This window comes from Bos taurus, chromosome 23 (assembly GCF_002263795.3).
Source record: "Bos taurus isolate L1 Dominette 01449 registration number 42190680 breed Hereford chromosome 23, ARS-UCD2.0, whole genome shotgun sequence".
NCBI classification, from domain to species: Eukaryota; Metazoa; Chordata; class Mammalia; order Artiodactyla; family Bovidae; genus Bos; species Bos taurus.
Window position 1 is genome coordinate 31584389 of NC_037350.1, and position 14012 is coordinate 31598400.

Genomic DNA, 14012 nt, shown 5'->3' on the forward strand with positions numbered 1-14012 from the left:
AGGCACTGGTATCTGGTGCCAGATGGAAAGGGAGCTGCGATGGAAAGGGAGCTGCAAGGCTTATCACATAAGTTCAGAATCTACTGCCAGCTCAATACTGTGTTTGGTAACCATTTTCCTTGAAGATCATGAGGAAATAGGAAGGTGAGGGCAGTCGCAGAGCTAATTGAAACCTCTGACTATTTCTCTTTCTACTCTCAGAGAGGGGTTCCTGTGGCAGTCCCATTTATTTAGGGTAAGATTTTATATATACATTTCAGGATACACATAGTACATTAAACTGGCAAAACAACTACTTAAGATTCTCAAGTATTTTTTAAAGAAGTTTGGACTTTTAAAAAAATCTTTTACTTTCTAAAAGTACAATTTGAACATAAATGAATACTTTGAAAGCAGAGATAAATGGTGGTCTTCTTTCAGGAGTCCAATGTAGGGTAGGGTGAATACAGCTTGAGGAAGGGGCAAGGAAAGGAGGATCACCCAAGTTTGTTTGTTTATCCAGTTATGAGGCATCACCAAATATTTCCTCCAGAGGCTACAGGTGGGTAGCCACTGGCACTGTGGCCTTTTTGTAAGTAGCTGGCCCTTCCTGGGACAGGAGGCCCTGTGCTGCCTGCCCTGGTGAGCCTACTGCCATCAGGTCTGGGGATGGGTCTTGGATAAACAGAACCACAGTGCTTTGACCCACTGAGTTCCCATGCAGGTTTCTTGTCTCTGTTTTTGTGTCAGTTCCATTTGTTGAATAAAGAAAGGGAGGTGCAGAAGCTGTTTTCAACAGACAGACTTATTTATTAGGTTAAGACCATGGGCAACATTGACCCTGGAAAACCCAATGGAAATGGAAGGTGGGAGCCTGGATAAGACAAACATATACAGGAAAATGCAAATACAAACAAGTGCAATCAATCTAGCTGTGCTGAGCACAATGATGCAGCTTTCAGGGGACCCTGAGGAGAAGCAGCATGTACGAAAGCTGGGTGTGGAGTGATTCGTGGCTCAGTATGGGAGAGGATGGTGTTTAAAGCTAATTAAAGGTGTGGTTGAGCAGTTTTAAACCATATGTGGGTGAGACGTGGCCATTGGCCATGAGACAATGGCCAATGAAGTGGTGATATCACTGAAAGATGATGCCTGAAAATGCCTCTAAAGTGGAGAGATTCTAGATAAAAGAAAGAAGACAACCAGCAACTTGTGGAATCAACAAATTGAGGTTGGAAAGAGCCCTTTGCATTTTGTTTAAAATTCTTTCCTCTTTCATTCTATCTGACCTCCTCACCTTCTTTACTCCCCTTGCCAATTGCTCAGATCCACCCTGTATGAATGACTTAGAAAATCTGAGACATGGGCCCTAAAGCTCTAGGGACAAGTCAGATGTTTATCACTGCCTGAGTTCACCTCATTTTCCTCTATTATGATGTTCCCTCCAAGTTCCTTTATGGGATTTCAGCCACCGGTTTTCCCTTCCCAGAACCCTTTGGGTTTTCTGCTTACTTAAAACCTGTTCCTCTATATACCCCTATCCTGGACACCAAGATGTTTCTGTCATAACCCCATGCCGACCTAACTCCATCTTGATCCCCAAACTGCAATTCCCTCCCTAGAGGATTTGGCCTCTGGGATGGGAGACCACAAGAAGCAGTCTGAGTCACCTCCCTGCCCCTTGACTATTGTTACCGAAACAGATTAGGAAGGGCCTATTCCTAACACTCTATCAGCAGCAACACAACCTTCTCAAGATTAATTAATCCCTACCCAACAGGAAGAAACAGGGGCTGAGTAAAGCTGGCAGATGAAGCCCTGGGAGTGGTGGAAGGGGGGTTAGAGTAGAGGGGAAGAGCTGAGCTGGAGTATTTCTTAAGGCACCCCTTGGCTGGGCTGTAGAGGGATTAGTTTAGAATGGAGGGTTTCTATATCCCCGGAGGCAGAGTCCTCCCCCATGGGGGACAGTGGGATCTCCTTTGAAATGTCCTTGGCATCAGCAACTACCATGACTCCCTCAAGCCCATCAGTGACTGGGCAGATAGTCAGGGGCTTTTTACCACAGGACCACAAGCAGAAGAAGGGCCGGAGGGGGCCAGAGAAAGAGGCCTTGGAGAAAGTATAGATATGGGATCCATCAGTCATGTTGTAGAAGAAGATGTCTCCTGATTCATAGTCAAGGAAGACCCCAACCCGGCGGGGGGGTCCAGCCAGTGGGAGAGGGGTCCGCAGTGGGGTGAGAGCCCAGTACCCATTTCCATAGAGCTCCACAGCCCAGAACCCATTCTCGGGAGTCATGGGGTCAAATCCTTTCTTCATCACATTCTCCCTACACACCCCAATTGCCCAGTCCGTCCTGTCTCCCACCTCCACCTCCCAGTAATGTCTCCCCGAGGTGAAGGCCTCACGACCCATCACACAGGGCCAGGAGTCAAATCTCTCTGGTTTCTCAGGAAGTTTCTGACGTGAATCTTCCAGTCGGACAGATTTTGAATCTTCGTACAGAAAGAGGTGGGGGTGGGCAGTATCTGGATCCAGAGTCACATCCACTAGAGACAGAGAGAAAGTGAATCTGATTATCAGTGAATGTCACAGGTTGAAAGAACCATCCTTTCTTCTCTGAAGAAGTGGAGACCTGCTCTAGCAGTTGACAGATCTCCTCAGGAAGGGAACTGCTTGGCCTGCTCAGCTGTCTCTTTTCCCCTCTTCCATCCACAGCCATAGGGTGATGTATCAACTGACTGTCCCCAGTACCCCATGGGACCCTGTCAGAGGGGGCTTGCCTTCTAGCCATCTTCCAAGGGCCCTTTATGTGCCTCAAGGATAATGTTGGGGCCATTTGTCATCATCTTTCTCCTCTATATATTAGTGGTTTTTATTTCCAAGTATTGGAGGACTTTCAGTACCTGCAGGGTAGCACCTCAGAGCCCTTAAGATATTCAGAGTCACTGACCTGCATGCAATGTAGCCCTTTTCCATTCTGTAGTGAGAGAGGGTGGGGAGAGGGAAAGGGTGTTATTGACATGTTTTATAATAAGAGAGAGACAACTTTGTGGATGAAAAAAGACAAAGGACATAGAACTTACTGAGCTCTTCCAGGAGTTTCTCTGGAAAACAAACAGAAATACCTTAATGACCTTCTAGCCTGGGTGTGAGGGAGGGAACAAAACAGGTGTGAGAAACATATAAAAGAAATTATTTAATTCATGACTACCTGATTATTGAGGCATTATCAACAAATGAAGAGCAAGAATTTTGTTTTGTTTTCTAAGAAATATGCAGGAAGTTCCTACTTACTTAGTATCAGAACTTTAATCATTACTGAGAAACCAAGTTAAAAGTAAGGCTAGAGTCTGAAGATCAATAATGAATAAACATCAGGTCTATTATCTCAATTAAAATTTCTTTGACTCATCTTATACCCAAACCTCTGTTATTCTTCATATTGGGTGCTACTGAATTCAGGAGCTTTATAATCCCCTTTGATTTTTAGAATTCTGGAATTAAGTAGATAATTGATTGGCAGTTTGACTCCCATTGGCAGTCATCCTAAAGGACTTGGGTTCACCCTCATGTGGAAGCACTCCTGACAAGTAGACTGGGATTCTATGACTTACCTTTAGAGCTGAATTCATTCCTCCTCTGTCTGGATCTTTCCTTGTATAGTCTCCAGGTAAAAAATATGGACCCAATTGTGAGAAGTCCTAGGACCACCAAGATGACAGCCACAGCCACCATCCAGGGAGTCAGCCTTGGGAAGAAGGAGGCTAGAACAAAATCCCCAAGAAGGACATTTGTTGAGAAACTCAGAGCAAATCTAGCTCCTCTCTTGATTCCAAAGGGGGCTGGATAGATGATGACCTGGACCTCTCACATTCCTCCCATGGCAAAAGAGTCCCTCCAATACCACTCTGAGGTTTTCAGATAAATTTTGGTCTTAGGTAAGAGAGAGCAGAGAAAGAGAGGAATGAAGATGAAGAAGAGTCATTTGAGGACAGGACCTGTGGAATAAAGAATATAATGGACCGATTCATGTTATCATGGAAATTTCTCCTTAGCCATCAATGCAGGATGGGAGCCAAGGGGATGAGGGAAGTAAATAAGGAAGGGGAAATATCACTTTCTGTGTGCAACAGAAGGGTATTCAATGACCCAAGAATAAGGAAAACTTCCTTGCTGAACCAGAGGTAGAGTATGAAGACTCTGGAAACTTGGAGCTCTAGCATGGGATAGGGAGGAGGGGGAGGTAATGGTGGAAAGAGGAGAACTGATTTAGCTAGATCCAGAAGGCTCTGAATCAGGAAGACCACACCCTTCAAAGACAAAGCTTTTCCAAGATATATCTCCTAAGAAAATCTGGAAGACTTCCCTATCTAAGATATATCTTCTAAGATGGAAAATCTGGAATGTCTGTGAGATCTAGGTATAAAACTTATGCCTTCAGAATCTCTAGTGAAGTTGGTGGGGCTCAACAGGCAGGAGTTTAGGTGGGGAAAGTTTAAGATGAGAAAAATAGACAAATCTGCCAGGAGGTTGTAGCTGGGCAGATGTCCCATGTGATGTTGCCCTGAAACTGTGTCAAAAAGGAACCCAGCACCTGTTTTACTGACCTGGTATGGAAACCTCTACATCTTTCTCCTGGCCAAGAAGGAGGTTCCGGATGCAGCAGGACACATTCTTCATAGAGCTGTCCCTGATGATCACTGAAGCTCTCACAGTAAACAAACCTTCTTCATCAGGATTCCTGGACTCTGACATGGATGGAAACTCTTCTCCCCTGTGAGTTCGCCACTGTACTTGGGGCTCTGGGTACCATCCCACTGAGGTACACTCCAGCTGGATCTCTCCACTCTCTTGAACTTTCATACTGATGTGAGGATCAGAGCCCAGAGCTATGGAGAAAGAAGGTGCCTTACTCCTTTAGTGGACACTCTTCTGGGAGCCTTATAACCATAGGGCTATATAGTTTGAGAAAGAGAAGCCCAGAGGAATTGGGAATAAGAGGGACCCATCTCCATGTTTTACTACACAAGGGAACTGAGGTATCCATAAAAGAAGACATCTTATCACAGATGAAACAACTATTGGCTTAAAGTCATATTCCAAATTGTGTATATATGTGAGAATATGTTTTCTTTTCATGAAAAGGGCCACCATTTTCAGCAGATTCTCAAAGGTGTCTATCATTCATAAAAGGTAACATTGACAGATTTATGCTGTCAAATCTCTAGGGCTTTATAACCAGTTTTTAAGACACTTCCTTAAAAAGGAAAGATGAGTTATATATGATACTACCATGTGGGACACCCTGTTATGAAACAGGGACCCACATTTCACCCATGTATTTTTCAAACTTCATCTTTACTTGAATATATGCATAAGAAGCAATATATATTGCACAGCAATATTTTACAAGTATATAATGCTTTTAGAATTGACAAAGCAGTTTCTCATATTCCAGGCATGAGGGATCTTAGTTCCCTGATCAATACCCCCTGCATTGGAAGCACCGAACCACCAGGGAATTCCTATATTGATTTTTTTTTTTTAATCTCATTCTTGCAAAATCTTGTTCGGCAGGTGCTCCCCCCGTTTTACAGTAGGAAATGTAGCTCAGAAAGAAATTTTCTTGGTGCCAGGTGGGAAAGGCAGACCTCAAAGTATACTTTGTTCCTCGGTGTGTACCATTTCCTTATAGTTTCACTCTGAATTCTGGCTTGAAGCAAAAACAGAAACAAAACCAAAACTTTTCTAGGTAGGTCAAGACCCTTAACAAGCCACCATGCTCTACAATCTCACAAAATCAGTCTTGGGTACTAATTCACCAAGTAAGCACTGGGATTGCTCACTATAGCCTTACTATAAATGGTGAAAAACAGACACAACTTAAATGCTCAATTCTGGGCTTTGACCAAGCAAATTATGATGCACTAATAGAAGAGAATGTTATATAGTCATTACATCTTACACTTATTTAATTATTAACATGGGGAAATGATTATTCTATAATTGAGAGAAAAAAGCAGGACATCATGGAAACAAAGTTCCAAGGAGAAAGATCATTCGCTGCTCCCTGTCTACTCAGCTCAAACCCTCTTCCTACTTATCTACTACTCTAGGCCTGCCAATCCCTTCCAGCCTGAAAGGGATTTGGGGAACAGGTTTGATGGTTTCCAAAGTAACAGAGCCACAGGAAAATATTATCTCGCATGGAGTCACCGGAGAAAGTCAAAACCTGTCCACTCACCAGCCACCTTCAGATGCACAATGGCCTCTTCGTAGTTTTCGTCCTGCCTGAAAAAGCATCGGTACTCCCCATCATCAGAGGCTTTGACCTCCTGTATCCTCACAGCGACGCTGCCCTCGGCGATGTGGTCCTCCACCAGCGACACTCTTCCCCGGTATTCAGCCATCTCCTCGCCCTCCTGCTCTTGCCCTTCGCGGCTCACGAACACCGCAGGCGAGACCTTCTCCCGGAACCAGCGCAGCTCCATGCCCTTGGCGCTCACGTTGGGGGACAGACGACAGGGCAGCTCTGCATCTTCACCCACCACCGCCAGGATGGGCTCCGGGGGTCCGATCACGTCAAAGGGAGCTGCCAAAACACCAAGAGGGGCGGACGGAATGTGGAGGTGGGAGTTGAGGACTGATACAGATGAGGATCCCACTGAAGGGCACTCTCCCACTACAGCTCCAGGGAATCCATCTGGGCCCTTGGGAAAGTCCCTAAGGACAACCAAACGGGATTGCTTACAATTACTGAGAAATTTCAAGCTTGTAGGCTAGAAATTATCCTATAATTGAGAGAAAAAGGCAGGACATCATTGAAACAAAGTTCCACCCAGAAAGATAATTCGCAGCTCCTTCTCTACTCAGCTCAAACCCTCTTCCAACTTATCCCCTAGTCTAGGCCTGCCAACGCCTTCCAGCCTAAAAGGGTTTTGGGGAACAAGTCTGATGGCTTCCTGACCTACCAGAATCCAGCTTGGGCAGCTGGAGGAGAATGAAAATGAGCAGACACCCCGCGAGGCAGGAGTTTGGAAAGACTGCCATCTCCAACCTTTCTGGGCAGCAAGATGCTGGTGGGCTCGAGTTTGTCGGGAACTTCAGCCTAGGAGAGATGAAAGAATAGGCAATAACTAGGAGTTATTGAGACACCGTGCTCCTGTGCCCTCCCAGCAATTCTTTTCAGCTTGGAAAGTATCATTTGCGCCTTAAGCTTCCTCCTTGCCTTCTGCCAAGGGTAGACTTTCAGTCCCGGCTGCCGTCAGCACACATCCACCTACCACCCTAAGGTTAGTCAATCCTGTCTGTACAAAACAGAAAATGGGCTCTAACCCCCCAAGAGAGTCTTAGGAGAAGGCAATTGTGATGCATAGTACCCATTAACGGGTTTCTGTATTATAAATAGACAAGTCTTGGAACTACTGCGTCAAAAAAATCTCTTCTTTCAAATACAATAATTTGACATCTGCTTTTAGCAATGATAATAAAGATACAGTGATGGAGGCAGAGATAGAGACTAGGGAAATAAGCAGGAGCAGGAAAGAAGAAAGGCTGGAGGAGACAGAACAAGAAAGGGGAGCTGAAGAGAGCCAAAGGGCTGGAAGAATAGAGGGCCTGGGACTAGGAAGGAAGGAGCCCAGGAAAGAGAAAATGACTGGCTGCTGGCTCTCTCAGGGGTGAGAACAGTCCCAGATACTGACCTCTGATGTTGGAGGAAAAGGCACCAACAAGCTTCTGCTACCAAATGAGAAAGCTGGTTGTGGCCCCATTGGCAAAAGTTAAAGGAGAAGGAAGGGGGAAGTACTCTCAGGAAAGTCTGCCTCCCCACACCCTTCCACCCCAACACACTCCCTCCTCATCCCTGATGTATTTACTTTGGGGGAAAAAAGTTCCAGAGAGGAGAAGAGTCTGTGGATTTGTGGTCTTCAGCTTAGAAATTACGCTATGCATTGATAACCTGTTTACAAAAGGGGACAGAGCGAAAAAGAAAGAGGATTTAAGAAAACACTAAAATAAGATGCAAAGTCTTGGGCCATCTCCAAGCCTCACTTTTTAAATCTCTAAAATGGAAATATTGTTAATAATACCTTCTTTGGAGTAGTGGTACAAGGGTTAAATGAGATTAAGCATGTTATGTGCTTAGCATATAATAGGGATTTAGAAGAGGGGAAGTTTTTATTCTATTATTATTTATATGAGCTGAAAACTAAAGATAGGCTGAGAATGCATGGGTATGATTCAGTTTTCAGGGCCCAGAGTTGCCTCTCTGCAAAGCTACCTCCCTAAAAGCAATTTATGAGGTCTACAACTCCCTGTTTTGGGTTAAACCCCTTACTGTTATAGAAAACATTTTAAAGATATGTATATTTTAAGGTAGAAATCACTCATAATGTCAGCAAGTAATGATAGCCTCCAGTAATAGGACTGATGATTTATATAATTTGATATACTTTTATATAATTTGGGTTTCCCTGGTGGCTCAGACCATAAAGAATTTGCTTGCAATGCAAGAGATCAGGGTTCATTCCCTGGGTTGGGAAGATCCCTTGGAAAAGGGAATGGCTACCCACTCCAGTATTCTTGCCTGGAGAATCACATGGACAGAGGAGCCTGGCAGGCTACAGTCCATTGGGTCACAGAGTCAGACATGACTGAGTGACTAATGCTTTTATGTAATTTGAAACATTGTTAATAGCTATATTATATCATATTGAAGGTTCCTATAATTCCTGAGATCATGGCACATCTTGGGTTTTTTGCCTATTATAAATAGTGCAGTTTATACACAAGTCTTTGTCCACATTTTTGTTAACTTACTGATACACTTTCTGCTGAATTCCCAGAAATACTCTCATTAGGCCAAAGGGTATGAACATATTGTCAAAGCTTCTTCCTGAAATGTCAATCCAATCACACCATCAGTGGAAATGTCCTTCTCACCAGCACTGAGGTCTATTCTTCCTCATCATCACTAATGGGCTGGATGAAACAGACTAAATTATTACTTTATTATGCATTTATACCATAGGTTGGTCATTTTTCATATTTATATATTTTAATATATTCCGGAAGTAAACTTTTCAAGTAATTGCCTTTTTTGACAGAGTCTGGTGCTTTTTTTAAAAAAAAACAATATGTGTGAATTTTTTAAAAATTGAAAACATCAGCTCTGTATTATATTTGTGGCAAAAACCCTTCACTACTCCTTTGTTCTTTGCCTTTTAATTGAGACTGTGATCAAGACCAACAAAAGAGAACTGCTTAAAAAAGAGAAAAGAAAAAGATACTTGCTTCAGTGGATATGCCCGAGTGCCAGGAGAATGAATTTTCTCAAATATAAACCTGATCTTGTCACTTTTTGCTTAAAAATGTCTACATGACTGCTTAATGACCCCAGCATCCAGTTCAAGCCCCTTAATCTGGTCAAGAAAATGCTGTAAGATCTAGTGGCCTTCCTGCTTCCTTTCTCTTCGCCTTTTCTCCCTAGTCTCCCAGAACTTGCTAGCTCACGTGAGAAACACTTCTAAAGTCTTCAGGCTTACCTATAACGTTTAAGGTAAATTAAAACATTTTACTGCATTAAATGTGAAATTTCGAAAGAAATGTGACCTTGACTAGACTTTACCCCCTCCAACTGAAATCAGCTCTCCAGGAAGATGCGCCAGATTTATCCTGTGACATGGACAACTTCTTGGTCCCTCTTTGCTGTCAGGAACGTGACCTGAAGCCTACTCTGAGATGCATATGCATTTATTTTTGTCTTTTGTTTCCAAGTCTCTCTTCCCCTCCTAAACTGAGCTCTTTGAGTTTATACTCTCTGACCTCTTATCAGCACATAGACGGAAGTAGAATTTGCAGCTTAAATCACACCAACCAGTCCTTCGCTTTCCTAGTTTGAGATGTATCTGTCTCATTTTCAGCTTTCGTTTGTGCTTAACTTTCACAAATATCACTGATAATGAGTTTCCTCTCCTTAATTCATTCTGATTAGACTTCTCTCCCTTGCTCTGCATTGTCAAAATATCTAATGATAATTTGGGAAGAGGGGAAGGGGAAGAACTTTTATTTTCACCTAAGAGAGCTAGATTGAAGGAAAGGAGCCAGGAAATAGACAGCAAATGGTACATAGAACTCAAACTATTATGTGGCAGCCAAGGTTCTGGTTGGATAATATCTGAGTCATTTCAACAGAAACCGACAGCACTGGACAGGATCTCTGAATTTTCCAGGCTCCATCTGTGAACACAGATTCTAGATGCCCCCACCTGTCATGACTCCCATTGTTTGTGGGGTGCCTTTGTGATGTGGGGCTGCTATGAGCAATTTCCTGCTGTTCTGGAGACTAGACGCATAAACTCGTTCTTTTAGACATGAAACCATTTGGGCTGAAGAATGTGATGTGCTCTGTATAAGAGCAAATTGAATGCAAAAATATAAGGGCTTCTCCCCACCCCACTCCACTTTTCATCACACGCCATTCAAATTTCCCGATATTATAAACTAGTCAGAGCCAATGATGACTCTCACCCTTGTCTTACTTGACCTCCAACTGCATTTTACTGAGGTAACCACTAGCATTTAAAAAAAAAAAACAAAACAGTCAGTTTCTATTCTGTCAAGGTCATCCATACAAAGCTTTAAAAAAAAAAAAAGTATAAAGAGCTTATAAGAATAGCACCAGTCTCACCCTATGTGTTCTCATTTCCTAGAAATAGCCTCTTCAAATGCTTTATTGCTTTATCTGGTATTTATCTAAGTATTCTCAAGAGGAACAATTTATGTTGCTATTTCTTGATTAATTAATTTTTAGATATTACTTTTTGATGCTCTAGTATGGTCAGGGGTGATTTAGTTCTTGTGATGGTTGATTTCATGTGTCAGCTTGATTGGGCTAAGGACCACCAGGTAACTGGTAAAATGTTATTTTTGGCTGTGTTTGTGAGGATGTTGCCAGAAGAGATAGGTATATGCATTAGTAAGTGAGGAAATTGCCCTCACTAATGCAGGTGGGTATCATCCAGTCCTTTGAGGGCCTGAATAGAACAAAAAGATGCAGAAAGGGTGAATTTGCTCTTTGTCTGGTCTGAAACTTCCAGGTCCTGCCCTCAGATGTTGGCACTTCTGGTTCTCTGGCATTTGGACTCTGCCTGGACTTACATCACTGTCTCCCCTGCTTCTCAGGTCTGCATGTTTGGACCAGAACTACACCACCAGTTTTTCTGGATCTCCAGGTTACAAAGGGAAGATTGTGAGACTTCTTTGCTTTTATAATTACATGAGCCTATCCTTCTTAATAAATCTTCTTAAATATATATCCTATTGGTCCTGTTTCTCTGGAGAACCCTGACTAACACCATTCTTTTATATCACCAATAGAAGTATGCCATTTTTGTTCAATGTTTCCTATACCATGGTTATGTGACTATATTTTTATGAAACCAAGTTTTGTATGTAATTACTTTTATTTTCCCGTACAACTTTTTGTGTGTGTGTTTGAGGGAGATGAGGAAGGGGGGGAGTTAAATGATTGATCTTATTTCCTTTGTTTGGTTTTTTGTGTTCCCATCACAGATTCTCCCCACCCCTTTAACAGCCTCTAAGTACAGTTTGCATAGTCAAACATCTCAGATGATTTATTAATGCTATTACAACCCCTCCCCATTCCCATCCCTCCCAAAGCAGTGCTTCTCTAACTGAAGTGAGCATATGCTTCACTGGAGGGTGTTATTAAAAACAGATTCTGATTTAGATCTGGACTGGGACCAGATTTCTCCATGCTGGCTGCTGCTGGTCCACAGGCGCTGTATCCTGTTCTTTACATGGATGCTACAGGTGGAGAGGCAGCTGCTGGCTCTGCACGAATTGTGGAGATGCCCTGCATGACGGTTCTGGCTCAGGGTCTTGGGCTTATGTCTTTCGCGTGTGGCTAAACTGAGCTAAGAGAGGGCTGGGGGAACACAGGCACATGATGCATAGCACCATATCCTGTGGCTTGTCATGAACTTTGTAGCCAGCCGCTTTTTCTCAGGGCACACACTATTGGCATGCTGGTAATAATTAGATGTGACCTAGTGATATGTTGACATTATAATGCTGACACAATTCCCCCATTTATTAAGCCTGTATTAAGTTCATGTGCATTGTACAGTGATCACTTTGTAATGTACAGAAATATTGAATCACTATGCTATGCAGCATGGATTAACATGCTTGTTAGGTTGTAGGTCAGTTATGCTTCAAAACAAACAAATGAACCAACTCATAGAAAAAGAGAGAGATTTGTGGTTACCAGAAGTGGAGGGGTAGGGCGAAGGGGGAATTGAATGAAGGTGATCAAAAGGTACAAACTTCCAGTTTTAAGATAAATAAGCACTAGGGATATAATGTACAACACGATAAATATAATTAATACTGTTATATGTTGCATATGAAAGTTGTAAATAAAGTCAGTCTTAGCAGTTTTCATCACAAGGAAAGAAAGCTTTTCCCCTTTTTCTTTTATTTTGTATTTGTATGAGATGATGGCTGTTCACTAAATTTATCTTGGTGATCATTTCCTGATGTATTTAAGTCAAATCATTATGCTGTACACCTAAAACATATACAGTGCTCTACGTGAATTAGATCTCAATAAAACTAGAAGAAAAAAATTATGTGCATTATAGTACAACCGATTTGTGTATGTAAAGGGTGAGTAGAAAGGAACTGAAGAAGCCCGAGGAAGATGTGATGGATTTTTGTGTAGAAGGGCAGCATTCCTGGGGGTGGAGTAAGGTTAAATGTGTCCCCCTGCAGCAAGAGTCTGAGGACTGGTTGAGGGGTGACATCTCTGAGTCATATTCCTGGAAATACTTTTGAAACAGAGAGTTCCTAGAACAAAGAGACTCAGGAAGGGAATATATGGGAGCCAATAAAGTGAGGTTGGATTGTGCAAGGGATAAATAAAAGGATATAAGGAAGGAGTTGGGGTTACATGAGCCACTCTGAGTAGTTCCCAGAATCCCCCCACTGACCCTCTTTCTGTTACTTGGTGGGATGAGGTCCTCCAAAAAAGGGCTCCATTCACCCTCTGGAGGACAGGCTATAGAAAACATGAAAGAATGTTAGAAGCAGGCTATGAATTCATCAAGGCTTTCCTGGTGGCTCAGCAGCAAAGGATCCACCTGCCAATACAGGAGGCATGGGTTCAATTGCTGGTTCGGAAAGATCCCCTGGAGAAGAAAATGGCAACTCACTCCAGTATTCTTGCCTGGGAAATCCCATGGACAGAGAAGCCTGGTGGGCTACAGTCGATAGAGTTGTAGAGAGTTGGACAAGACTTAGCAACTAAGCAACCAACCAACAGTCATGAGTTCATTATTGGTCTGATTTTTCTTTGAGGTTTTCACAGAGAGGTTTTATAAGAAATATAAGGCCTTCCATGCTACTCTCTTATGAAAAGAGAGCTGGTAGGGGGAGGGGGAGAAATACAAAGCCTTGTTTACAGAACAATGGAGGAAACACCAGAATTCTGCAAGTTCTTGTATGAGTTTCTTTGGAAAATTACCCATTAAGATTTGAGTTAAAGATGTAGGAAGGAGGATGGAATGTGAGCATGAAATGCACAATGGAGTGACTGTTACCTTCTGTGAATACTTGATTACTGAAAAATTATAGATACATCATGAACAAAGAATACTTTTTGTTTCAATTTTTGTTCTAAGAAATCTGTGGGAAGTTCCTCTTGGCTTTAGATACTGAGAGATTTTGCTGTATCTGAGGAACTGAAAGTCTGGGGCCAAATTTCATGTGGATGGGAGTGAGCGCTGGAGGCTGATAGTGGGATCTGGCTTGCCTGTGACCATGTTGAAGGCCAGCAGCCAAAGCCCACCTGTAGTTGAATGAAATTGGATTTGTTGGTACTTGTTACAGTAGTGTGGATTCCACACACCATGTGGGGCTGGGAGGTGAGGAGTGCATCAGTGAGAGCAGGCGCACTGAATATTACAGGATTTAGGACTGTGTTAGGTGATTTGGGGGAGGTTCAA

The 14012-nt window shown here is 42.8% G+C and overlaps 1 protein-coding gene and 1 long non-coding RNA gene across 4 annotated transcripts; one reads left to right on the top strand and one right to left on the bottom strand.

The window, feature by feature from the left end:
• Nucleotides 1-766: 766 nt before the first annotated feature.
• Nucleotides 767-7731, bottom strand: BTN1A1 (butyrophilin subfamily 1 member A1). Of its 3 annotated transcripts, none has more exons than XM_024983385.2 (8): nucleotides 7686-7731; nucleotides 6954-7090; nucleotides 6227-6574; nucleotides 4590-4871; nucleotides 3597-3746; nucleotides 3066-3086; nucleotides 2933-2959; nucleotides 767-2528 (listed from the first exon to the last, which is right to left on the bottom strand). In XM_024983385.2, the coding sequence occupies exons 2-8, from the start codon at nucleotides 7030-7032 to the stop codon at nucleotides 1855-1857; spliced, it is 1581 nt and encodes a 526-aa protein (XP_024839153.1). In that variant the 5' UTR covers nucleotides 7033-7090; nucleotides 7686-7731; the 3' UTR covers nucleotides 767-1854.
• LOC104975682 (uncharacterized) lies at nucleotides 7086-11297 on the top strand. The gene is made up of 2 exons (XR_814905.4): nucleotides 7086-7274; nucleotides 11082-11297. It is a non-coding gene; the product is annotated as an uncharacterized lncRNA (long non-coding RNA).
• Nucleotides 11298-14012: the final 2715 nt, after the last annotated feature.

Excerpts from the sequence above, each read along its gene's own strand:
- BTN1A1 (XM_024983385.2), bottom strand. The coding sequence starts at position 7,032 with ATGGCAGTCTTTCCAAACTCCTGCCTCGCGGGGTGTCTGCTCATTTTC. Across the intron at positions 6,575-6,953 it reads GCTGCCCAAGCTGGATTCTG|CTCCCTTTGACGTGATCGGA; the intron begins GTAGGTCAGGAA and ends GTGTTTTGGCAG. Across the intron at positions 3,087-3,596 it reads GAATGAATTCAGCTCTAAAG|AGAAACTCCTGGAAGAGCTC; the intron begins GTAAGTCATAGA and ends TTTGTTTTCCAG.